A 26,512-nucleotide genomic window follows, 5' to 3' on the forward strand; every position below is an offset into this window, starting at 1 on the left:
TGGGAATGAGGGGCCCAACATCTGTGTATGTTCTTTTGTAAACCAGCCAAGTCAATACCTCTGAACCTGGCCTCCTCTGTGGTTCAGCTCCACAGGAGGGCTCTCAAGGAAGTCAAATCTCTCCAGGACACAAGGCCCCACACTGCATTTGGCACTCCTCAAGAAAAGATGTGTCATGCTGGATAGCTGGGAAATGGCATGCAAGTCACAAATAAGAGCCAGTGCAGTTGCTAAGAGGAAAAATTGGGAAGGAGCTGATTTTGTACAGAGTCATCCTTTAGAGCTGGTCCGTCACCCAGTGCACCCGACTGAGTTTCAGAACCAGGACACAGAGTGGTGTCACCGAGCCTTCTTCTGCAGACCTGCTCCTGCCAGCACGGCGGGCAGAGCAAGGAGCCAGCTCTGGCGCCTGGCTCCAACACCTGTGGCCGTTTGACTTCTAGCACATCACTAAAATCGGGGGTAATGCCAGTCCTATAGTGAAGATTGTCAAGAGCAGTCATTCATTTTTACTATTTATGTAATCATACTAATTACATAAATAGTAAAAACATATTTACCAGATATGTATGGATAGCACGTTGTCATAAGATGAAATCACCTTAATTATAGTTATCAGGAAGGACCGAAACCTCCAAATCACTGTCCAAATACAAAATGCTAGCATTAGCATCCCCCAGAGCTCAGTATTTGGAGTTCCCACCCCTATTCAACATGGAAAGTCCCACAGTCCCTTTCCCCTGAGCTGTGATGGTTTCATATGACCTTGTGCTTTCCTTTTATTTTTTAAAGAACATTCAAGACTTTCTTTTACATGTTCCTCTCCAACCTCATGGGTTTGACATGATGGGAAGTTGAGACACATCTCAGGTCATAGGTGTGAAGGTTCACATACTTCTCATGTTGGACCTGAGGCTAAATTACCTCGAGCACGGTTGTTGGCCATTCCCCCACACTGGGCTCTCACAGGCCCCACCTGGACTGTTGCTCACACTGTTAGTTGCTGTGTTTTAAAAGGGTAACAACACAAAAGAATGTGTAGGAGAAGGTGAGAGAATCTGGGAAACAGAATGGAAGGCGCTAACCAAATGCCCTTCAAAATGGATCCCTCATCCTCAGCTGGGAGCATGTCAAAAATGTGATTTCTCAGGCCCTCCCCAGACCTACCAAATCTGACTTTCTGGGGTGGGGCCCAAGGAGCTGTGTTTTAGCAAACCCTTTACATGATTCTTGAAAACACAAGTCTGATTTGGGGGTGATGAAAGCGTTCTGGAGCTAGATACGGATGATAGTTGAACAACATTGTGAATGCACTAACTGCCACTGAATTATACACTTTAAAATAGTTAAAATGATGAATTAATTGTATGTTTTACCTCAATTGAAAAACACTAAAGTCTTGAGAAGCACTGAGGCCTAGTGATTCCAAAAACCTGGGCAATCCTTAGAATCATCTGGGAAAATTTTTAAAGCCTGTATCTAATGAATGGATCAGACCCTCTGGGGTTTGGGACTCAGAATCTTTGGGTTTTTTCTAAAGTCCCAAGTGAGTCTAATGACCAGTAAGGATTGGGAGCCACTGGTACAGGATAAAGAAGAGGAAGCTGATGGTTTCCAAATGAGTGGAGGCAGTCAGTTCTGACAGGGAGCCAGTGTGTCCATGTTCCTCCAATGTGCAGAATGAAAACCAATGGGCAGTGTGGCTCAGTGGACTGAGCAGTGGCCTGCGAACCAAAGAGTCACAGTTCGATTCCCAGTCAGGGCACATGCCTGGGTTGCAGGCCACATCCCCAGTGGAGGGGTGCACGAGAGGCAACCACACATTGATGTTTCCCTCTCTTTCCCCTTCCCTTCCCTGCTCTAAAAATAAATTTTTTAAATCTTTAAAAATATATATATTTAAAAAGAAAACCAATGGGCCAAAATGACCAAGGAGCAGATTTTAGCCTGAGAACTCTCCTGTAACCAGAGGAACCAGTGATACAATGGACTGTCTACTGAGGTAGGAAATGTCCCACCAGCTGGAGTGAGTAAAAAGGCAGCATGTCCACTTGGGAGCCTGTGAGAACTCTTACAGCCATGAAAAATTGGAGAGGATCCCTACAGGTCAGAGACTGAAGTCTCTCCCAACCTTCCGATTCTGTGCTCTTCACGGGGCCTTCACGGATCTCAATTTTGGACCAGGAGGGAACTTATAGGTTGGGACTCAGAGCTGTCCAGCTACTCTCTAGAACGTTTATCAATAGAGCTTTCTGCAGCGATGAGAGTGTTCTGTATCCGCACTGTCCAATGAGGTGTCCAGTAGCCGCCCTGTGACCAACTGAAACGTGGCTAATGCACTGAGAAACTGAATTTTCCACTTCAATATCAATTAATTTTAATAGCCACGTGTGGCCAGTGTCTGCCATATTGGACAGTGCAGTTGTAGAGAAGCCCAGCCTAGAACTGCTGCAGACTGGAACTTCCTCCTGAAGCCGAGCTCGCCCAAAACCAACCGCCAAGCGTCAGGCGGACGCCTGAAACCCAACGGGCTCGTTCACTTCTCGATGAATGAGCAGGGAGCAGGGAGCCAGTCAACGCTGAAGATTTCTGTTGCGTCAGCTTCTAGCTTAATTCTAAAAGGAAATTATTGGAGACACTTGAGTATTCCTGAGGGAGGGGCCTTCTAGAGAGCTACCAAGGACCCCTAGCAAAAGACGGGTCCAGGTCCAGCGCCCTACCTCCCTCAGATAAGAGGCGAGTAAAATGAGGGTGTGTTTCCTTTCTTTTCATTTTTCCTCTTGTCTTCTGCCTCCTTCAGAGCTGTGGGTAAACACACCATCACCATGGGAGAGATTTGGAAAGCTGGGGCCCAGGTGACAAAGGGCAGCTCCTTCCTCCTCTCTGATTACAGCTAAATAGTTCAGGGAAATGAACCTGGGCTCCCACTAGGTCTCCTGGATGGGGTGGAAGATAGATTACTGTCTAATTACCACTGTCCTCACAAGAAAACAATGTCATTGTGCTAAACGCCTCTCCACTGGCTGCCCTGCCTGGGAGGGAAGAAAGAGATGTTGGAGTCTGTTTTCTCTGTGGACAACTCAACCTCTGGCATCAGTGGAAGGCACAGAACAGCTCACCCTTGCACCTTGCCTATACCTCCTGTTCCCAGCTTCTCTAAAATGCAGAAAGGCAAAGCTATTATGAAATGATTAAATACCTAAGTCTCAAAGGTGGTGTTTGTGACCAGAAGTACCAGCTGACGCTGCAATCTAAAGGTCACCTGACCTCAGTTATTCATGAGTGGAGCAAGGACTTTTCGATGACATCAAAACAAAACTTCCTTAGCCACCGTTCAACCCTCTCCCCGCTCAAGTGTTTCCATCTAGGCTGCCGAGGAGGACAATGATCCATCACCACATGGGGTGTAGAACCACACTGCTGAGTTTTTGACCCTGCCTGCTATTATATCCAGGTGAACTTGAACAAGTCTCCTAATGTCTAGGCCTCTGTTTCTTCATCTATAAATGGAGATAACATTTGAACCTCTTCATAGTTGTTGTGCAGGTCAAATGAGATCGTCCATAAGACCTGGCGTATAATAAAGAGTTAATCAATGCATAGCTGCTAGTACTAGTGGTAGTAGTAGAAGTAGTATTTTCACCTCATTGTAACTTTAACATGTGTTTGAAGTAAAAATTCCAACTATCCAGTTCACTATTCTTTGAAACAGAAAAGCATTATAAATAAAATAGCTACAACTCTCTAATATTTTTCATTTTATTTCTAGGTCACGAGGGTCGAATTGGCATGGCCTCGATCAAGATGAAGGAAGACCATGAATTTGACGGGAAAAAAATCTTTAAGCATGTTGCCGATTACCTGCCCACTTACGCGAGGCCCCGGTTTCTAAGGATACAGGTGAACCCTCTTATTATCAAGTTCAATTATCCTCTCTCATGAAGACCCCTGTCTCTCAAGCAACAGCCCCCTTTCTACCATGGTGACCACATTGGCCAAATTTTCACTAAGCTTTCCAGGAAGCTCAATAAGAAAGCAGAAATGTCAGAAAAACATAACTTGCAGAAACCAAATCCTAATCCCTTTCACCCTCAAATTGGCAGGCCAGTTCATTCAGCAATAGTATTAGCAAATCACTCACAAAGTCTGTGTTTGGGGATATGTAACAGACAGCTAGCAACGCTCCAAACCTCCTGTTTTCAGTTTTAAAGAATGAAAAGAACCCTCTGAAGTCCTGCACTTTTCTGTGGTGTGCAATTTAACTGGGTGTCACGGGGCAGCTGGAACTACCAATGGTCTAGCTGTCAACACTGGAGGGTTTTTTTTTTATCCCCTTTCTCAAACCTCTTGGTTAGTTTCACACTCACTTTGGGACTTGGAGCTCCAGGAGGCCGAGAAGTGTTAGATTACCAGACATTGCTGCAGCTATAAAATGACGTGTTATTCATAAAGCAGACATTTGCTTTACAACGAAATAGTTGAGAGACCTGAGCATTCAAGGTCTCTCTCTGATCATCACCTATTAACTGAAGAAAAAACAAATCTTAAAGCTGATCCTCAAGCTTTAAGGGAATGGGTAATGCCTCCACAAAGGGCCCCCTAGTGGAGCTTGAGAAAGCAGGATGTACCCACAGCAAACTCAAAGGAGCCTGCCCCACTGTCCCACCTCCACCCCTTTCCCTGCACCCTAGTCTGTTTGCAAAACACTAAGCAATGTGAATTGTTTGATGTTTTTGCAGGACACCATTGAGGTCACTGTAACTTTTAAACACCGCAAAGTAAACCTCATGAAGGAGGGCTTTAACCCTGCAGTCGTCAAAGATGCCTTGTATTTCTTGGATGAAAAAGCAGAAATGTATGTGCCTATGACTGAGGACATTTACAATGCCATAAGTGCTGAAACTCTGAAACTCTGAAATTTCTCAGCAGGATAACTCCCATTACCAGAGAGAAACGGAATGGATCTAATGCAGCCACCTGATATAATCCAACAATAATTTGATTGAAGATTATGAGGTACATTTTTATGCATACCCACAAAGGAAGACTTTTCTAAATTACACCTGAACCTTTGCAAGTGAAAAGATTTAGAGATAATTATGTTTCATTGTGCACCTACTGTTTGTATTTGCAAACTAAGCTTGTTAGAGGGAGAGCATTATTTTTAAAATCTGTAATAAAATAGATCAATGCCAACATATGAAATGCACCTCTTTCCTTACTTTGCTCTAAATGCAAACCCTGAGTCTGACAGTCTCATTGGTAACTTTTCACAGGTGCCTCACTCATAGTGATCATGGCACTCTAGGTAATTTATGGCAAGGAGTTGTTGGGAGAGGAAGCCAGGGTGTCACCAAGGAGCAGCCCCAGTGGAAATTTAGCTCCAGTGTAAGGCCAACTCTCCCCCCGAATAGCATCCTGGCCACTGCCTAAAACAGTGGTATCCGAAAGGTGAGAATGCCACCTACAGTTCTTAAAGAAGACTGAGCAGCAGCATCAGTATTCTACCCATACAAGGTGTTCAGTAGATATTTTTTAGTTACATCAAGGGTTGCAAACTCAAGTGTCTTCAGGATTCACGTCAGTAACGTGTTTGAGAGAGGAACGAACGTGACAAACTTGAGGACAGCCACTACTCAGTTGGCTGATTACTGTCACATGGGAATACATGTCAGGCACTGCTAGGGTTTTTTTTTAAGATTTTATTTATTTTATTTATTTTTAGAGAGAGGTGAAGGGAGGGAGAAAGTGAGGGAGAGAAACATTAATTTAAGGGAGAGACTGCTATCATTTGCCTCTCACACGCACCTTGGCCAGGGACCAAACATGCAACCTAGGCAGGTGCCCTGATTGGAAATCGAACCCACGACCTTTCAGTTCACAGGATGACACTCCAATTAATTGAGCCACACTAGCCAGGGCCGGGGATCAGTATTTTTTATAAGACTTCCAGGTGATTCCAGTATGCAGCAAAGTTTAGGGACCACTGATCCAGAGCAAAGATGAACATGAAACGTTAAGCTCTTGCCAAAGATTCACTCTTGACCAAATTCAATGTCAGGCTCCTCAAAGCCCTCTTGTTGACCAGGCCTCACCCTCGTCTCATAAAGACTTGAACAAACACTAACATAGTTTTAACAGCTCAAGGCCATACTCCTAGCATGACCTGAGCCCCCTTAAAGTATCTGCCTACAAAAACCTAAGGATGCCAAATGAATTCACTGTTTTCTCTATCCAGTACCTGAAGATGGGCCCCTGTTTCCCAGCCTGTGCAAGAGGGTAGGAGCCTCGCTTCAACATACACCAGGGAGCAAACCCAGATGGGTTTCACACGGACCGACCCCCTCTTCCCTCTTCTTGCTTTTTGCAATTTTTCACTTCCCTGATTCTCCTGAGTTTCCACTGGCCTCTCCCTACTCCTTCCTTCTCTCTTTAAGATGCCCAGTGACCTTTATACAAATCAAATTCAAGTCCATTTTATGCTAGATTTGTTCCCTATCGCAACAGTAATTACTACTGAATAAAATTACTGATTAAAATCTGTTCTTACCACTTTAACGTCCAGCTTTGTTTACCTTTGACATTGTAATTAGTCCACTTCAGAGCCACTCCCTATAAAAGTGCCATCTGAAATGGGAAGAAAATCTTTTTTTTTGGCCTATGAACTAACTATGGGCAAGCTGCCAGTGAACGCAGCTTTTATTTGACTACCAGTTCCCCCCAAATGGGAAAACCCCCAGAGAGAAAAAATTTAAATATACTGAAGGACCAGGGGGGCCTGCTAGACTGAGAGCTTCTGATCCAGTACAGCCTTGAAGGGTACAGGACATTGGAAGTAGCACGGACTTCACTGCAGGCAAGAAGCCCTGGATTTGGCCATTTGACCTGGAGCCTCAGTTTGCTCCTTTATACACTGTAAGCAGTAGTGCCTGGCTCAAGCTGCCTGCTTTCACACCAAGGGCTTCTCCAAACTCACCTTTTTTTTTTTTCAGTCCTCACCTGAGGACAAGTTCACTGGTTTCTAGACAGAGGGGAAGAGAGAAAGAAAGAGAGAGAGAAACATTGATGTATGAGAGAAACACCAATCGGCCGCCTCCTGCATGCACCCCAGCTGGGGGCTGAACCTGCAACCTGGACAGGTGCCCTGACTGGAGACTGAAACCATGAACTTTCAGTGTACAGGCAAATGCTCCAACCAACTGAGCCACACCAGCCAGGGCCAAACTCACTTTTTCACAGTCCAGTTCAAATCTTTTGTATCCTAAAAAGCAGAATCCATAAGTACATGCATTTAGGCTCCAGGATATGCTCTGGATAATCAGTCAATGTTTTAGTGGTCAATTAAGTCACACAGGATATGCTTCTTTCACAGACAAGCACAATTTATTTCTACATGGCATTTCATATCACAAGCTGAACCACAGAAGCTGCCTGTCAATATATCACCCTGAACACTTTTTCTCTGACAGCTAGGGCCTTCTGGACCATGCTGGCTTAAACTCTCCACTTGCACCCTTTTGTGGGTCATAAACCCCTCTGAGAATCTGATAAAAATTATGGGTTCCGCCCCAAGAAAAATGCACATACACATAAGCACACAGACTCAGCATACGATTTTGAGGGGTTCAGAGACTCCCAGAAACACATCCGTGAAGTCGGGCTGAACCCCTGGGTCTAAACCATTGCCTGCAGAGGGCAGCAGGGCAGCTGGAGCCCACACTGGGAGCTGCATTCGGGAAAGCTGGGGACGCTGTAGAACTTGATTAGTTTTTTGAAGGCTCTTTTCTTCAGCATCATCACCTCTTCTGGAAACCTAGAGAAGATTTTAACCCTGGAGGAGCCCCCAATCTTCACGGAGCCCTCTGCGGGTACAGGCTTCTGAGCACTCACAGGCACGCTGTTGCAACTGAAGGAACGCACTGCCTTCCTCTTATTCTGCACGGACAGATAACTGAACAGGAAGGACGACAGCTTGTGCTTGGTGACACCCGGGGCCTCTTCTGAAAAGCAGTCGTCCAGGGGGTCCAGCAGAGTTTCAAGATGGCAGCCATCTTCCCTTCTCCCGGGACTGGCTCCCACGGGCTGAGGCTGCTTGATGATCCATCTGGCCTGGGCTAGGTCATCTTCTGCCCCACTGACAGCCTGAAGGGACAGGTCGCTGGTCAGGGCTCGGGGGCCCCTGGTTTGGGGGAAGAGGTTCCTGACCTGAGGGACAGGTTGGGAAGTACATTGCTGACTCAGGATGAGAGTGGCAGCATCTTGGATGAGGTTCCAGTCTCTCAGGATATCATCCCTGGTGGTGAACTGGGACGTCACAGTGAAGCGGATGATCAACTTGTCCTGGATGGTGGCCGGGATGAGGAAGAGACGGCCAGCTTTAGCTATTTCCTTTAACACACTTTCCGTGAGACAGTTAGGACCCTGTTTGAAGGATAAAGAGAAGTGAAATCTGTACCATCTCCTCTATAATCATCCCCAGAAGCTGAGCATTTATGCTTCCAAAATGCTAAGGGGGCACCCGATTATATCATTCACAGCCACGGAAGATAACATTACCTTTAGACGAAAAACCACCAGGCCAAGGTGCCTCTTGGCAGGAATTTCAAAGAAAGGGTCACTTCTGACCAGAGATTCAAAATATTTAGCCATTTCAGTTCCCTGGAATTGGAAATAGAGAGACAAAAGAGATTGATAGCCAGGCAAGGGGTGACCATGCACAAACTTTCACACTGCTCAAAGGGTTTAGGCCAGGGCACCTTTGAACCATTGAGATATGAATGGCTTCTGCCAAACTGCCCTCTCTGTGGTTTTGATCATATTCCAAGCTGGGAAACCTCCAATGGCTCCCTACTTCTTGTCACTTCAGATCTTCCCAGAGAACTCGTGTCTCGGGGCCCTCTTTCAACACACCCCCGGAACCAGAAGGCAGGTATTTTGCTGTCAAGGCCGTCTGGTCTCATATCCTGACTTCACAGCTTCTTGACCAGCCAAGGGGGCAAGCAAGGGCCAAATCCAGCCCTTGCTCCGTGTTCCTGGCCAGCAGCCTCGTAAGGGTTGCAGTTTGTCTCCACTGAACATGAAGACACGCTGTGGGCTGTCAACAGCTCTGTCCCCTCCTGCTCCTACCTCTTTTTCCCTTGCCTCTCAAACCTTTCCCCCTCACATGTCCTTGCATCCCCTTTCCCGACATTCCACAGATTTGACGTATATCATCTCCACGTGCCCTGTGCAGAGGCTTTGCACCTGTTTAATGGATTGAGTTTCCGCGTGGGACAAGGAAAAAGTTCTGGAAATTGATGGTAGTTAGTGGTGGCTGCACACATTGTTAGTTCACTTAGTGCCACTTAATTGTAAACCTAAAATTGGTTAAAATTGTAAATGTTGTTACGCATATGTTACCACAATAAAAAGTTTAAGCTTGGTGTCATATTAATCTTTCACCAAACTTAGTCATTTTTTATATCTTCATATGTTATTTTTACCTAGGAATGTTAACTAAACAAGAACAGGATTTTTTTTTTCTTTCACTTCTTCAAATTTCTCGAAGCATTTAAAAGGAACTCAAGAAAATATTTGCTAAGTAATTGCTATCACCTGGTTCTCATACCAGCTAATCTATTTCAACAGAAGGCGAGGGATTTAGCTAATAATCATGTCTTTGCCTGTGACGAAGCAAATTGCTCCAAACCTCATCCAGAACCTCTTTCTCTCTTCACTGCGTGGTCCTTTTAAAAGGCTCCAACCGAGGCCCTGAGAACTTTTCATTTTCAAGTCCTGCGGCCCTCTCAGGGAAAAGCACCTGCTAAATGTTCTCTAGATGTTTTGTGTTGTGTTCTGCTCAGTATTCCTCTGAGTATTCCACTAACAAAGAGGTGGCCGCCCAGAATAATCAACTCCCAGGAGCCCGCAAACAGTCCCAGCCACCTGAGTCACACAACACGGACTCCCTGGGCGGCTCTGCAAAGCAGAGACCCGCCTTCCTCTGCACTAGGACTCGGAGCAAAGCCGGGCTCGGCCCACATTCTGAGTACGAACTAATTGTACTTACATGTCTGACGTGCGCTTGAAGATTCTTCACCCCGAAGGACCGAATCACGAACCAGAGCTTAATAGAGCGAAACCGCCGGCTCAGGGGGATCTGCCAATGCTAAAACAGGAACACGGCACCAGGGTTAGAGGCAAGGGCACCTGCTCCCTCGCCCACACCTGGGCTTTAATCCCCGCCGTTGCCTGCCTGGCCCTTCAGTGATCTCAGTGTCAGAATTCCGAAGCAGTTGCTAAGGAACAGCCAAGGCCAATCTCCCAAAGGCTGTCTTGTCATGAGAGGAAATCACTGGTGAAGGTGACCAGTAAGCCTTTGTCCAAGAGCAGGACAAGTGAAAACCAAGTCCATGCTCCCGAATAAAGGAGAAGACACTTTCATGCAGCTTTAAACATTTCATCTCAGGCTGAAATTCAAGGTAAGGGCATGCGCGTTGCCAAAAAGAACCTAAGTTCCTTGAATAGCAGAAAACAAAGGTCTATTTCTATTCTCCCCTACCCTCTCCCCAAACTGTATAGTGGTCGAGAGCTCAAAGGCAAGAACCCCGCAGACTTGGGATTCTCCTCCAGCTCTGCCACACCGGCTGTGACCTTGGGCAGGACCACCTCCTGGTTCCTTGGGAGACAGAACAGAACAGAGCCCCCCAGGGAAGGGGTTCAAGGAGAATGGACAGGTGCAAAGAGCTTCACAGGAAGTTGACGGCGTTGGCTATTTACGCAACTGAACCGGGAGCTCCAAACCCCAGCAGTGATTCTGCCAGCACCGAGGAGATCATTCTGTAATCCCATTTTCCCGTCCCGACTTTTCCCGTGCCCTCGAGGAGGCATCACTCCCACTTTCAGACTTCCCACAAGCACCTGCTTCCCGGCCTCTGTTAAACTAAAATTGGCCTTTCTTCCTGGTGACTCAATTCAAATAAAGCTTAATGTTCAAAGTTATAGGCCCCCATAGATCTGAAAAAATGTCAAAGTAATATTATACCAATTTCTCAGATCTGAAAACAGAGCAAAGGATGTGGAAAATCTTTTCAGTTATTCTGAGAAGTGATGTGATTTCTAATGACCTCTTCTTCAAACATCGAGAGGCTTCTACCACAATTTCTGTTGACTAAAAATAAATATTTATTCCGTTGAATATTCATCTACTCATCCACAGGATCACCAGATTCTCAGAAACATGCTCAGAAGCATGCTCATGTGTATCCTGACCCAGGACGTTACCCCTTTGTTAGTAGACAGTGTTTCTCCCACACCAAGTCCAAAGCCTCTGATTTCCTAGCAAAACTCTGGTGCCGAGGACCCGCTTGGAAACCTGTTGACCAGCAGAGGGCATTAAAACCCAGGCCTGGAACAAAATCCCTGTTAATGAGGAAGGCGTCAGCTCCATCACATGTCAGATGGACTCTTGGAGAAAATAATGAACAGATGGCAGAGGCCCTCTATTTAAAAAAAATAATAAATAATAAAAAAAATTTAAGCATTGTTTTCCAGATGGTTGTAAATCAGCTACTCTATTTCACCAGCAAATTAAAGGAGGAACAGATTATTTTCACTGTGATTTCTTCACAGTCTGTCCATGATGTGCCCAGTTATTCCTCTTGTTCCTATTCCAAAGCCAACCCATGCTGACCCAGCTGGGCGATTCTAGCTGATAGTTTCTTTTGAAACAGTAAAGTCGGGCTTATGAAGGGGAATGTGGCTCCTCTGTACCGCCGGGAACTCCCAGACCGCCTCTGTGCACTTCCAGTGCTTTGCAGGCCCCCTCCACCAAGGGCAAGGCAATGCCTCATCCACTGTGGGGGGAAGGAAAGGGTGTCCCCCTGATGTCAGAGAACCTAGTCCTGATTTAAGGTGGCTCCGGGGCCCCGGGGACAAAGCCCCTAAGTCTTCTCAGGAACTTCTCTTTAAAGCTGCAGCCACCTGTGCAGCTTGGGCCACAAGTCAGAGCAACAGTGAAGACCCCCACGTCACAACAAATAGCAGCTCTAGTTTTCCAGGAGTTTCTCTGAAGATTTGAAAATTAAATCCACTGGATTACAGGTGAGTGTGAAAAAAGCATAAAGCAGCACTTTCTAGGTACAGAACTATAATCAGTAAGGTTCCAGACTCACAGACACAGAGAACAGACTGACGGTTGTCAGAGGGGAGAGGGGCTGGGGGACTGGGTGAAAAAGGTGAAGGGACCTACAAGTACACGTTGGTAGTTACAGAACAGTCATGGGAAGTAAGGTGCAGTGTAGAAAATGTAATCAATAGTCTTGTGATGGCTATATATGGTGCCAGGTGGGTTCTGGAAATATTGGGGTGATTACTTTACAAAGCATATGATTATCTAACCACTATGCTGTACACCTAAAACTAGTACAAAATAGTAGTGAATGTAAAGGGATAAGGAAATCAAGGTCCACTGAGTTCCCCAAAGACCCACAGCCACCTCCCCTGGGCCAGGACATGCAACTTATTTGTTTACATCTCTGACTGCCCCACCATCACAGAAGGGCTCTTCTTCAAACTGAGTGATAGCCCTGAAGGACCCGTTTCCCCAACGGACAGTACAGGCTGAGAGTGTGAGCAGGTCTGAGAGACTGTGGTGAAGCCGGCAGAAACACCGGGAACGTGCAGGGCACCCAGAAACTCAGGAGGGACGCCTGTGATGCCGCCGCACAGGGGAGCCTCCGCAGTGTCTCTCTGGGGTCCAAACCGCAAAACAATTTAAACAAGGAGCCCCCTTCCCGACTCAAGGAAATTCCCCACCCTACCCAGTTGCTAAGTGGCAAGCAGAAAAAAATGACCCAGGACAGAGGAAGAAGAATCCATTGTCGGTAAGGAGACATTTCTGGGAATAAAAAAAAATGCCACAAATGTGCAGAATGCCTATATAAGGTTGGTCTTATTCTCAGTTTTTTTTAAGTGTTCCAGGTTTTATGCTGGGCACAGACTGAAGGCATTCAGTAGCAATATTATGGGATGGCTCACAATGTGCCACTTTCTGACCAGAGCCGACATGCAGGAAGCCCTTGGGGGTCACGTGCAGCCAGCTTTCATTTCAGAGGCCACCAGGCTACTCGCTCCCGGCCACTCACCATGAAGTCGGTGGCTGCGCCTGAGTTGGCATGCCTGAGGTAGATGGGGTTCACGCTGAAGGTTTGCTGCAGCTTGTACTTGTCCTTGACCCTGTGGGTTTCCAAATGGGCATTAGAGGCCGAGGCCTCTCCAGAGGAGGCAAGGCTTTCCTGAGGGTCGGGAGCTTGGCTGCCACACTCACCAGAACGCAGTACAGTCAAAGTGCACCATCATCCACTTGGAAGGATTAAAGGTGAAGGAATCCGCATACTCGATGCCCTTCAGAAACCCCCGGAACTCAGGGCACAGGAAGGCAGTGCCTGCATAGGCAGCATCAATGTGGAGCCACAGCCCTTCCCTGGCACCTGAAGAGGCAAATGTCACCCAGCTGGGAGGTGGGACTGGGGGTGGGGGTGGGGGTTGTCACAAGCCAGCTAAACAGTGTCTGCTGACTGGGAAGCTACAAGAGAAGAGCAGGGGAAGGGGGGCCCTGCTTTGGCTCCTTGGGACACCGAGGCATGTGGAGACAAGAGGGGGTATCGTGTGAGGAGCAGGGCGGAAGGAGGCCCCACCACCTCCTAGAGGGAAAGCCTATGGAGCCCCTCCCTGGCTTTTTTCCCTCACTGGCTGGAGGCCAACACTCTTGGCTTCATCCCAGAGCTTTCCGGCATACCCACCAACTTGCCACTGGCCCAGAGAGCACTGTTACTACATCTAATACACACATTAGAGAGGGTATGTCCCTCTTTCCTAGTGGGTTTCTTGCTCGGAGATTTTAAACAATCACATTTGGGGTTTTTTTCTGCCTTGACCTCCTCCCATGGTTTCCCCTACCCTACACCTTTCATTTTCTTAGCCTAGACTAGAAAAAAAAACTTTTAAATATTTTACTTATTATTTTTTTAGACAGAGGGAAAGGGAAGGAGAAAGAGTGGAAGAGAAACATTAATGTGTGGTTGCCTCTCATGTGTCCCCTCCTGGGGACCTGGCCTGTAACCCAGGCATGTGCCCTGACTGGGAATCGAACCGGCGACCCTTTGCTTCACAGGCCCGTGCTCAATCCACTATGCTACACCAGCCAGAGCTAGACTAGAAAATTTTTCACTATGCCTCATTCTCCCTGTGCTTATGGATGCAGCCTGCTTTAAGCAGATTTCGATATACGAGTGAGAGGGTGAGAAGCCTGAAGCTGTCCCGCTGCTGCCTCCAAGGACAGGAAGCCGGGGGGAGCAGCCCTGACCGTTGGTCACACCTCTGGGGAACGCTGTGGCCTGGCTGCCTGCGAGAAGATATTTGTGACCTATGGTGGGGAGGGTGGGGAGGGTGCCGAGATATTTCCACAGAGCTGGTTTCAAGTTCTTGCTCTAAGAAACTTTCTAGAATTCATTACTTGTCTTCCCCAACCAGATGGGGCAGACTTACATATGGGGCCCAGCTCTGACAGGCAGTCGAATGCACAGACTCCAGTGGTCCCCAGGGTTGCACAGACCTGGAGGGAAACAGAGGCAGTTGACATGGGAAGGTGGGTTCTTGGGACACATCTGGCCTGAAAGAACATTGAATCAGATGTCATCTGCCCCATACATCCTAACAAAGTGTGCATCTTGCACTGTATTTTACCAGGACCCACAGTAAGAAGTACACTGTATACGGTAACCTAGTACACATATACATGTGTGTTTGAAATACAAGTTCCACCAGGGAATGCATACTCTGGCTACGGGAATGCCCTCTGACATTCTCTATTTGGTTTCTTTTTTCTTCTTAATTCTGCTTATGACCCCCCCCCCCGCCAAATTTATTTCCTAACACACCAATGCATAGCAACTCATATACTGTAAACAGTGCAATATTTGAAGGCCTGTCTGCTTTTGTTTGAAGCATGTTACTTACTTGAATTCTACCAAAACTCCACTTCCACGTTCTAGCATCCTAGGCTCAGAACACACTCTGACTTACAAAGACAGGCACCAAGCCCCGCTCCTTGTCCTCCTCGATGGCTTTCTGCAGGGCATCCCCTCGGAGTGAGAAGCTGTCGTCCACAGGCAGAAACTTCATCTTCACAAGGGAAATCAACCCAGCCTTCTCCACGGAGGAGTGAGCCTGGCAGGACCGCGGGAAGCAGTGAGCAGAGTCATCCTGGGATGAGCACGCCCCAGAAACCCCTGAAGCTGCCAGACTGAGGGAGTCAAACTGACATCTGACACTTTGTCTGTCCCTATGGCTCCTGGAGACAATCTCACGGGCCTGGCCTTCCCTTAACGCCAGCACACTCACGTGGAGAAGAAAATGACCCCAGGGCTAAGACTCCAGAAGCCAAGCAATGACCTGAAGGTATGGCCTGTGGTGGGCGACTCACCTGGTCAGAGGCATAGGCAATGAGCCTAGCGTTCAGGGAGGACTCGTCTGCCTCGGGCTCAGACGCTTTCATTTCCAGGATTTTGTTCTTTCTTGCTGCCAACAAGGCGACCAAAGTGGACTCACTGACTGTGCTCTGTAGTGGAAGAAAGATTACCAGTGGCAGCCTTTCCCTGGGCTGTCTTACCAAATTCCCCCAGGCTCTTCATAGGGGTGTGTGTGTGTGTGTGTGTGTGTGTGTGTGTGTAATAGCTATTTCTTAAGAAGCTCCCCACTTCTGCCTTAGTTCACATGCCTAGTCTGCATTTGCCATTCACAACCCTTAAGCAACCCTGGGACGCCTCTCTCTAACTCTCCAAGGAAGTAATGAAAGCAAATTTTTACCTAAAACCAACATCTTTATTAGAGAGGCCACAGTGCCCAAAAAGAAAATGGTTAGCCCCTTCTAAGACACAAGTTTGCTTATAGGTATGTTTGTTCCCCACGTAAAATGTGCTTAAAAGAAAGCGCTCAATTTACTAGGTATGGAAATGGAGTTTGTTCCACGGGGATATCCCAAAGAAAGGGTTCTGGTCAATGAGACAGGCTGCTGCCAATGGCTCTTGTGCCCTTGATCTAATATTTTCCCTCTGAAAGGCATTTTCCATTTATCAAAAGGAGCACATCCCTTTAACTGTCTGTGGGAATCCTGGGGGCCACCTCAGCAGCCTCAGGGAATCAGTATGGTTTCTCTTCATTCATCCACTCAGTCTTTAATGTCTTTGCTTCTTGAACTCTAGAAGACCTACAGCGGATAGCTCCCTGATGACGACCTGGCAGACAAGGTCACGGGAGCGGTATGGACCATTTCCCACAAGACAGTCAGTGGCTGGAAATCACTCCACAACAAGGAAGCCAGCCAAGTTCTAATAATGCCAACCTTACATCTCTATAGCAATTTATAACTTACAAAATGCCTCCTCTCATACCATTTACTCCTCACAAAACCTCTGAGATCCTAGTGATTCTTGTCTGCAGACAAGGACAATGGTGTTCAGAGAGGGGTTCCAGGCCTAACCGAGGTCCCTGTGGCTGTCACTCACCAGCCGTGTGATCTGGGACAAGTCTGTAACCTCTCTGAGCTTCAGCGCTCCTTCTATCAAAAATGGGGAATGATGAGATTTACCAACAGGGTTCTTGAGATGACTAGATGAAATGCAAAATCACATACAGGAGACATTTAGCATGTTATCCCAGATATAACATCTAAAGTTCTAACGACTTGCTAAGAACCTAGGACATCCATGACGGACAATAATTTGTCTTTCCTGTGAGGTTCACAGAAAGATTGAAGTGAGAGAGGAAGTCACTTAGCCAACAAGTGGATCCATTGAACTTACCAGTTGTCCCAAGGCAGTGTGAAGATTTTTCATTAATAGAATTCATTTGATCCTCATATCCACTCTGTGAGTGTGAGGTGTGAGGGAAGTATTATCTTATTTATAGATTACAACCCCCCCCCCAAACTACACAGTATGACAGAATTCAATAATTTGGGATTCTCAAAGTTCTCAGAACCAAGCCCTCGTGGATGTGAAGGGCTTGTAGGTGCACAAGCACCTGGCAGTGCGCACGGTCTGCGGCAGCGCCCAGGAAGCTCCGCGCTGCTGTAGTACTCTTCAGAGAGAGAGAGAGAGAGAGAGAGATTCAAAGAACCTTCATTTGATAGATATACAAGAGATAAGGCTGTAGGATAAGATAAACTGATATACGCTATTAATTTCTCCTGCTGCTGAGGGTCTCCTGGAACTTGGAAGGGACGGGAAGAAGCCTCTACTTGTTTCTACTCTCCACTTACCACAAGGTGTAAAATGGAACAAGGGAGGGCAGTTGCGAAGCTATAAACTAAGAAACCCAAATCCAGTAATCCCAGAAATGTGATGATGCATTGACTTTTTCATCTTTTTCAAGAAGAGAAAGAAACAGTGGAGACAGTGGCAGCAGCGGTGTAAACGAAGTGGAAGTTGAGATGGGAGTGGCGGCCGTGGGGGAGGGGGGGGCGGTGGCTACAGCGAAGGAGGTAGCTATGCCCGTGATGGTGTTGCTGGTTGGCGGTGTCAACTGTGACAGTGATGACGCTAACGGCGGTGGTGGTGGTAGGGATGGTGATGGTGGTGTGAGCGATGTGTGGAGACTCCTGGCGGGAGCAGAATTCCTCAGGCAAGGGTTTGGCTTATCTGTTACTACTTATCCCCCAAGCTGGGAGGAACGTTGACCATGGAGATACCTGCAAGACGCCTCCCCCGTGGCTGCCCGGGTGGTGGTGCAGGAAGTGCTCCGGGAGTCCCAGCATTTTTGCCAGCCAGTCCATGATGTTCATCTCCAGCTCTGTGCACGCAGGGCTGGAGGCCTGAAAGAGAGGAAACCTCATCTGGATAGCCCAGGACACCAGGACGCCCCCACCAATCCCAGGAATACATCTGTCTCTGCCCTAGTGTTCCCATGCTCATGACGGGATCAGTGGGCACCTGACCTATTTTATCCCTGGAGAAGGGGGTTGGTGTCAGGCTCTGTGCTCCAGCCCCACCCCATTCTCTGACCAACCAGAAAGGGAAAAAGAATGTCAGGCTTCAGATTCGGGCTGCCCTTGCTGAGGTGGGTTCTTCTGTGTCTCCAGGTTCTAGAAATGATCACTTTCCTTTGGCTCCCCAGGTCTCTTAAGCACTCAGCCGAGGTGCGTTCTAAAGGCCAGGGGGGAAGTTTTAGGACTAAGGAAGCAGGCATTCCTTCCTGGAAAGGAGAGCAACGCTCTTCCCCCCTCACCAGCTCCTCCCACATACACACATTTTATAACAGTTCAGCTTAAAATATAAAGCTATTTTAGGAGGCTCTGGAATACTTTAAATCTGCTTGGTGCTTAAAGAGTTATTACGGGAAGTCTTAGAGCATGTCCCTAATTCCTCGAAGACAAGAGCACAAAGGAAGTTGTACCAACAGGCACCGAAGTGCTCAGTTAGGGTCACGAATTGTGGCAATAACCACATCTCAGTCCAGATCTCGTCTCTGTCTCTTCGAGGTGGGTGTTTGAGGGGAGGAGATAAGCGACTTCAGCCCGAATTTCTTCACTTACACAATGGGGCCAATACCACAATGGTTACAGGACAAGATGAGATCATTTGTGTAAAGCTTAAGTTTAAAAGATGTAGCCATTGTTAATGTTTACCTTGGAACCCTGTTCAGAGACCAGGACAAAGTACGTGTGCCTCGGGATGTCACGTCCTGCTGTGTTCCCCACTGCCACTGGTTATAGCTACAGCCATCACTACTCACCCAGGTGAATCCCAAGCAGTTGATGGCATCAGCCAGCATGTCTCCCAGCAGTGACGGCCAAGAGGTGAGAGCTGGGTAGTAGGCGTGCATATGGGGACTCTGCCAATGTACCACCTGGAGGCAGAGCATGTACACAGGTGACACCAGGAGGTGTGTGCGGGAGGCTTTCCTTCTCCAGAAACCCTCCCCGGCAAGGGGAAGCACCCAGTCTAGAGACGGGCTGACATTTTTAAGGCAGCCAAATAAGTGACACAACGCCATAAAAATAAGACATATTCACAGTGTTCTTGCCACCCACATTGCTCATATTCTAAGCTAGTTTTTCAGTGGAGCATTTGCACATATGCAAAGACCAGAGGGAGTATGTGAAATGAAAATTGCTACAGTAATTAGAGTCAGGGATTCTGAGTAATGTTTACATTCGTCTCCTATGCTTATGTCACACGCTACCCCTGCCCAGTGCTAAAAGAAGAGGAGGCTGTTGGGGACAGTAGGTTTCTTGTCTCATCTATGTTTTGCAAAAAGCATTGTTTGCTTTATGGATGGATCTCTGAGCTCTCTGGGTATGCCGCTTCTGCAGTAGGTCTATGTGAAGGGATTCAAAGCTATCCTTAGCTTCCCAGGGGGATGAAGAGAGGGGAGAAGAAATCCTGGGACCCCTGCCTCCAGGCTAACCCCCAGGCCACAAGTCAAATTAAACTGGATGTAAAGAAGAGGCAAGTGGATGAGGAGAACTCCCTACCCCAGGCCTCTGAAGCCCCTTCACTGGCTCATCGGCCTCACTGATGACCTAATCTGGCTTCATCCCACTTCTCTGCAAACACACCCTGTCCATTTCTGCATTTGTGTCTTTGAGCAATGCTGCGCCCCCGCTGGGAAGGCACTGCCTATACAAACATGACCCTCCAAAACCTGTTAATTCCTCAAAAGTTACTAAATATTCGTTTCCTCCACAAAGCCTTTGCCAGCTTGCCAGGCCCTTTGATCCCTTCCCTGAGAGCACGGAACTCTTTCATTCTGCAGCTTCATCCTATCAAGAACTCATTAGATAACATCTTAGTGTAGCATAGAGTTCTTTAGAGCACACGAATTCCTTTTATCCCTCAAGAGCAAGGACGGTGTCCTGGACAGCAGGTTTGGTAGGAGCAGCCTAAGATTTAAACTCCAGGACACAGGATCCAGCCCCACCTCTGCCCCGAACCAGCTGTGTGACCTTGTCTCTTTACTGTGAAGCTGATGAACTTCAGCTCCAAGGTCCCATGTTTGTATGGGTCTCTCTTGAGATCTTTAACTTTATTTTCTTAAAAACAATCATAAAATTGGTATAGGATTCAGGCCTCATAAAAGCAGGATCTTCTCTTGCACCTCTCTCAACCTCAGTTTCTCATCAAAAACTAAACCTTGTCTCCTGGGGTTGCTGTATAAATTGGCCGGGAAGAAATTTGTAAAACATAAAGCACTAAGGTTAGCAGTAATCGCACGGTGATAGGCTCATCACATACCCTGACTCAGCTCTCAGAGAATGAGACCACTTCCTCTAAGTTTCGCCCAGCAGAAGGCGTCATAGGTACCAACAATCTCTTCCACTCTCCATGATTTATCTTATCTACTTCTCACAGCACCCCAATGAGGTAGGTTCTGCCATCATTACCCCTGTTTTACAGACGAGAACTGGGGCTGGCAGAGAGGCATCGCTCCTGTGATCACACCACCCTCTGTGGGGACAGATGAGAGTGCCCACACACCCAGCGCTGTCTGACCCCAGAGCCCAAACTCGAAAGCAGGACGGCACCCTGCCTTCTGCCCCGCTGTTGCTCTTCCCCTCATCGAGAGCAGATAAGGGTTTTCTGACCAAGGTTGGAATTAAAGCAAAAAGATGCTTTTTCCTCTCGAGGGTGTGGTGTGGAGAGACAAATTAACCCAGCTGTCAGTGAGGTACTGCCCGAATGAGAAAGCAAAAGGCCAACTGCTTTCAGCCCAATGCAGCGATGAGATGAGAGATTGGGCCTCATTATCAATGTGCTTAGTGACATTATTTTGGAAACCCCGGGAAGGGCTTCCGTCTCCTGATTCTATCAAAGGGCAATTGTGTGTTCTTGTAAGATAAACACAATAAGCTAAGCCAGAGGAACCCTTATCAAAGTAGACAGACCTCTTGGTCCAGAAATCAGCCTGTGGGACCACACTGCCAGCAACTGCTAGAATTTCTTTCAATCAAATGAGTCAGCTCATTTCCACCTCTTCTGACAGTTAGTTGCTTTCACGTCACTACCAAATTTACAGTTGGCCCCGCAGCAGATTACATTTTACAGAATGAAATCCGTGAGATAATCTTATCGGGGCGTTGGCCTCCCTGGTGAAGCTCTACTGACACACAAATTTTCAAAGATGCTTGTAAAATAGGTCAAACGGCCTGGCTTGGCACAGACTTGCCGTCACTCGGAGTCAGAATAATTTCTCGCTCTCGACTCCAGCTGCACTTCTCTCATGTCTAAGTTCAAAGTTCTCTAGGGATAATGGAAGCAGATCTGAAGTCGGCCTGGGGAAGAGCTGCTGGATATGCTGTTCAGAACAGCGGTGCCCTGAGCAGGGGGAGTGGGGCGCAGCCTGCCTGTTGGGGCACCTGGGCACGTGGGCTCAGTCTCAGGCGCCCAGTCGCTCACCAGCAGAGATACCAGCGTAGGAGAAACAGCAGAGCCTTGGGAGTGAGACTGGCCTTGGTTAAAACTTTGGATTTGCCAGGCACAAACTCTGACTTTGGGAAGACAATGACCTTCTCTGAGCCTCAACTGACTCCCACGGAAAACGGGGATTGTGGGGACTCCGTAGGACAGAAGCAGCTGTCCTGTAACTTGGCTGGCACAGTGCCTGGCACATGGTATGAAGCTCACTGAAAGGCAGCCCTTCCATGGGAAGACTTGTGTGCTTTTAGCATGGAGGCCTGGACACAGCTCCGCACCCGCAGTGGCCGTGGGGCTCAGCTCCAGCCCTGCGCACCACCCAGCTTCTGTGTGTTCCCTGGCCCCTTGCTATCTTCAGGTTGTGCCCTCTGTCACTGGCAGTGTGGTTGATTCCGGGAAAGCCCCTTCTTACCCCTGAGAAAGCAGATGGATCACAAGACCTCTGCTTGATAAGGAAGGATGCGGTTCCCACCTCGTGGAGGGGAAAAGAGGAGGCTGATGGGATTCACTCAGCTTCCCAGGTGCCAAATCCGGCCATCAGGGTACCCTCCCTCAGGAAGCCGTTCTCTCGGCTGCCTCTTTCTCTCTGGCACATCTCAGAATTCTGCAGGAGAGCCCCTGCTTCCACCAACTGGCGCCTCCAGGGCCATCTCCAGCCTCCTCTCTCCATCCCGCTCTCCACAGCTGTCCTCTCTCTCCAGGCCCAGCTTCCATTTCTTGCCTCATCCCATTCAATTTTCACACTTATGTCCGACTAGGCCCTGGGATGCAGTCTTGCTCCCCACCCAACACTACAGCTCCCGTGGCATCAGAAACCAAATTTCAAAGTCCTGACCCTCCCCAGGCCCAGAAGTTGGGCTTGGATGGTGGCCCAGTGGCTGAAGGGCCATCCCAGGGGGCCTTTCTCCATGCTTACCGCCCACCCCCATGGGGTGACTGCCTCTCACCCCAGGCATGATGATTCGCTCAATGTCCCCAAAGATGCTGTCCCAGCTTTCAGGTTCCTCAGGTGCACTCTCGGGCAGCTGGGCCCGCAGGTAGCCAGGCCGCACGTCTGGAGTCACCCGTCGCTCCCGCACAGTGCTCAGGTACTGGCAGATGTAGTCCACCATCTGCTTTCCTACAGGGGAGGCAGAGAAACCAGCCTCATGTCCCCTGACCGGGCCCACCCCTGTGTGCCTGTCCCCTTCACATCTGGGCTAAGAAACTTGCTGAAGGAGAAGATGGGGTCATGGGTGGGTGGGGTCTGATAAGAGGAAAAATCTGTGAGGGAATGAATGAATGGTGGAGGGAATGTGGAGTGAACAAATGAACAAGAGGGAAAATCTCCAAAGCATAAAACATTTCTCCCCCCCTTCCCTTATCCATATCAGTCGTAGTCACCCCATCAGTCTTCCCACTTTTCTTTTCTTCTCAAAAACAGAACATCTGTTAATTCCTTACCATATAGGTTCAGTAGAAACTCTGTGGCTTTTTCCATCCAAAAATTGTTACTTATACACACTCACATGCGCACTCACCCACACACCACACTCTTTGTTAGTGCAGGTGGCCCTTTCCCATGGCAGGTTCTGATTAAAGGTGAAAAATCTATTTGTTCACCATTCCCATTGCACCAGTAATTCCTCATGTTTTTTTAGACCCATAAATTTCTTTAACAATAGCATTAAAACTATAGGCTGACATACACACAAAATTTTGTCTATAATTCATGAGGTTCATGAAATCCCTAAAGCACAACCATTGGCCCCAACCTTGTCTGACTCACTTTATCTTCTCCCTGTACCTCCCCCAATACCCAGTGTTTGGAACATTTCCTAGATTGTTAAAAAAAAATTAACCAAATGAATGAACAAACGAATAAGGAAGAAAGGTAGGCAAATCAAACACTCTGGAGCTGCGGCCAATCATTTATGCTCTCTTCCCTCTCATTCCTCCAGAAGAGAGTGTCAGCCTTCTGTGCCTTCTATGTCTCTCCCTCTCTCTCCCACTCTCTCCCTATGTCCCCGTCTGCGTCTGTGAGTGCATCCCTCTGTCTCTCTCAGTATCGGCAACCCCTCCTTGGTACTCCTTGGCCTCCTTTGCCCACGCAAAAATAAAATAAAATAGGAGAGGAGAGGGAAGCGGACTTGTCTCTCTGCACCACCTCGTGCAACGTCCTGAGGAGCAGGACCAGCCTCAGACAAAGTTGTGAATGAAACAAAAAGATGGCACGCCTTTCTCTCATTTTTCTTTCCTTCAACCTTCCCACAGCCCAGTTCTTCTCATGTCTGAGCAGGACACCCCAGGGTCTGAGAGCCCTGGACCTAGCCCTCCACGTCTAAGGGACAGTATGAAATGTAGCTGTGCCCCACTCACAGGGTAAATGTCCACAGGAACTGCTCTGAGCTAAAAGTGCCTTCTGAGTCACGAGAGAAGCCGGTGCACACTGAAGTCTAACGGCTGATAGCCTCCTAGAGAGTTATACCTGGGTGGAGGGGAGAGAGACTCGGATTTTAACACAGGGGGCACCTTTCATACAGCAAAGGAATATCAGGCAATATAACCTGACAGTGGGGTGAGGGCATAAAAACTCAGAGGGAGAGAAACTACAAGCAACTGCCTATTTTCCTTCTTAGGAGAACCCTGCCTGAACACATTTGGGTTTGTTAGAGCTTGATACATAGTAGGTGCTCAGTAAATAGTCATGGGATGTTTGACCAAAAAGAAAGAATACTATGAATAAGTTCACACATAGAAAAACGAATGTTAATAAAGAAAAGATTTCGCAGTGACTACAAAATACTTAGGAAGTTTTTTCTACTTTAGTATGTGAATAATTAATTCTACTTTTGCCATTTGATCAGAAATTCAAATCCTCTATTTTGTGGGAAAGTAGAAAGAAAAAGCATGACACAGTAGAGAAGACACAGGTGAGAATGGGTGTGTGCGGGGGAGAACGAAAGAGAGGTGGAGACAAGCGTCAAACTCTGATCCCACATTCCCTTCTCAGGAAAAAATTAAAAGCAGCAATTCTAACTCCCAGCCAAATGACACCCCCAAACCCACAACCAACAGCAGTTCCTGAGGCTGGCAGCAAGAAAAGGGCAGGGTGCCCCTCGCTCACCTCTCTCTCTGTACTCCTCGGGCTGCATCATCTCCCTCAGTCCCCTTTTCACAGACACGCAGGAGGTCGAAGGCCCCTTTTCACAGACACGCAGGAGGTCGAAGGCGCACTGCTGGGCTGCCAGAGGGGCCCTGTATTTAAAGGGTTCTCCTTTCTTTGACCTTAGCTCCGCCCTTCAAAAAAGCCCTTCCTCTGGGCTGAATCAATCCGCCCGTTCTTCCCCCAGCTCTTGTGAAGAACAGTGAGTGACCACAACTTTGGCCAAGAAATGAAGGATAAAACTGTGCCCTTAGCAACCCGAGCCTGCAGGCAGCCTCCAGGTAAACAAGGTGAAGAGCGCTCAGTTCTTCCTGCCCCTGGGTTCAGACAAGCTCCCCCCCACCCCCCAAGACAAAGCTCACAGCTCCGAAGCCCAGAACAAAGGCAAGGGTATGCAGAATAAGTAGCACAAATGATTGGTATTGTTCCTGCTGCTGCTTCCCTATCAGCGGCAGGGAGGAAGGAGCAGGCACTTAGAGTCATGCTGACTCTCCGTGCTCACAGGGACAGGCAGCTGTTATCATCTCACACGAGGAATTTTTACTACTACATAGTACTTACTGTAAAGAGATAAGAAAACACAGGAAGCAAAAAGAATAGCAATCACCAAACTTAATCGCTTTTAGCACCTAAGGGGGTGTGTATGTTAGTGTATGTATGAACGCATGCAGAAACACAAATGTTCATAAAGGGCATTACTCATAACAGCCAAAAAGTGGAAAGAACCCAAATGTCCATCAACAGATAAATGGATAAATAAAATGTGATATACCCATACAAAAGAATATTATTCCATAATAAAAGGGAAGTACTCATGCATAATGTGGATGAACCTTGAAAACATGATGTTAAGTGAAAAGAACCAGTCACAAAGGACCACATGTTACATGACTCCATTTATTTGAATTGTTTGGAAGAGTCAAACCTGTAGAGACAGAAAGTAGATTGCCCATGAGGTTGACAGCTAAGGCAGCAGGGTTTTGGGGGATTTTCGGGGGCGTTTCTGGAAGTATTTTAAAATTGATTATTGTGATGGCTGCACAGCTCTGTGAATACCCTAAAAGGACTGCATTGCACACTTTAAATTGGGGGGGTTTATAATATGGAATTATATCTCAATAGAGCTTTAATTTACAAAGGAAGGATGGAAAGGAGGGAGGAAAGGAGTGGGGGAGGGGGAGAAAAAAGGAGAAAGAGAAAAGAAAAGAAAGTGAATGAGAAAAAGAAAAAGGAGAAGGAAAAGAAAAAAATGCCCTAAAAACATAAGACCTTTAGTGGAAGAATAGCCTAGGGGATGTGGACCCCAGTGATACTGCCAAGAGTATCAATCTTTCATGAAAGTGGGGGTGGGAAAAATAATGTTGAGAGTGATAATAGCTGACATTTAGTGAGCCTATTAAAAATACTAAGCCCTGCCCTAGCTGGCGTAGCTTAGTGGCTTGAGCGCAGGCCTGTGAACCAAAGGATCGAGGTTCGATTCCCAGTCAGGGCACATGCCTGGGTTGTGGGCCAGTTCCCAGCGGGGGACACACAAGAGGCAACCATACATCGATGTTTCTCTCCCTCTCTCCTTCCCTTCCCCTCGAAAGATAAATAAATAAAATCTTTAAAAATATATACTAAGCCCTGTTACCTGGCATACAAAAACAATTCTTACAAAAAATTAAGAAGGCATTTAAATAAAGAATCCATAAAATTCAAAATTATAATTCACGTAATCAATCAGTAGTCAGACTGGAATTGATTGCATCAGTGATTTTCACTCGCTGTGCTGCAAGAATTTCTAAAACATGCGATGCCTGACTATTTAGTCAGGGGCACGGACCTCTTTTCCCTTAGACTGCCAAGTAAAAAGATGACAACAGCCAACAGAACAATAGCCATCCAATGTGAATGCCCTGTCTTGAACCATAAG

General features: G+C 47.4%; 2 protein-coding genes across 2 annotated transcripts in view; one reads left to right on the forward strand and one right to left on the reverse strand.

Moving 5' to 3' along the window:
* SLC27A2 (solute carrier family 27 member 2) overlaps nt 1–5,200 on the forward strand; it is a 53,111-nt gene extending 47,911 nt beyond the window's left edge. Inside the window, exons 9-10 of the mRNA XM_037054611.1 lie at nt 3,770–3,900; nt 4,740–5,200. Coding sequence (XP_036910506.1) covers nt 3,770–3,900; nt 4,740–4,916 — 308 coding nt within the window. The 3' untranslated portion in view covers nt 4,917–5,200. The remainder of the gene's footprint in view (nt 1–3,769; nt 3,901–4,739) is intronic.
* A 2,428-nt stretch (nt 5,201–7,628) lies between these two features.
* HDC (histidine decarboxylase) lies at nt 7,629–24,679 on the reverse strand. Its single transcript, XM_037054610.1, has 12 exons — nt 24,559–24,679; nt 22,400–22,572; nt 18,772–18,885; nt 17,729–17,851; nt 15,464–15,598; nt 15,064–15,207; nt 14,527–14,593; nt 13,307–13,469; nt 13,125–13,215; nt 10,049–10,147; nt 8,557–8,658; nt 7,629–8,421 (listed from the first exon to the last, which is right to left on the reverse strand). The coding sequence occupies exons 1-12, from the start codon at nt 24,587–24,589 to the stop codon at nt 7,675–7,677; spliced, it is 1,989 nt and encodes a 662-aa protein (XP_036910505.1). The 5' UTR covers nt 24,590–24,679; the 3' UTR covers nt 7,629–7,674.
* Nucleotides 24,680–26,512: the final 1,833 nt, after the last annotated feature.

The sequence above is a fragment of the Sturnira hondurensis genome, unplaced genomic scaffold (assembly GCF_014824575.4).
Source record: "Sturnira hondurensis isolate 20B ecotype Veracruz unplaced genomic scaffold, ASM1482457v3 Scaffold0008196, whole genome shotgun sequence".
NCBI lineage: Eukaryota > Metazoa > Chordata > Mammalia > Chiroptera > Phyllostomidae > Sturnira > Sturnira hondurensis.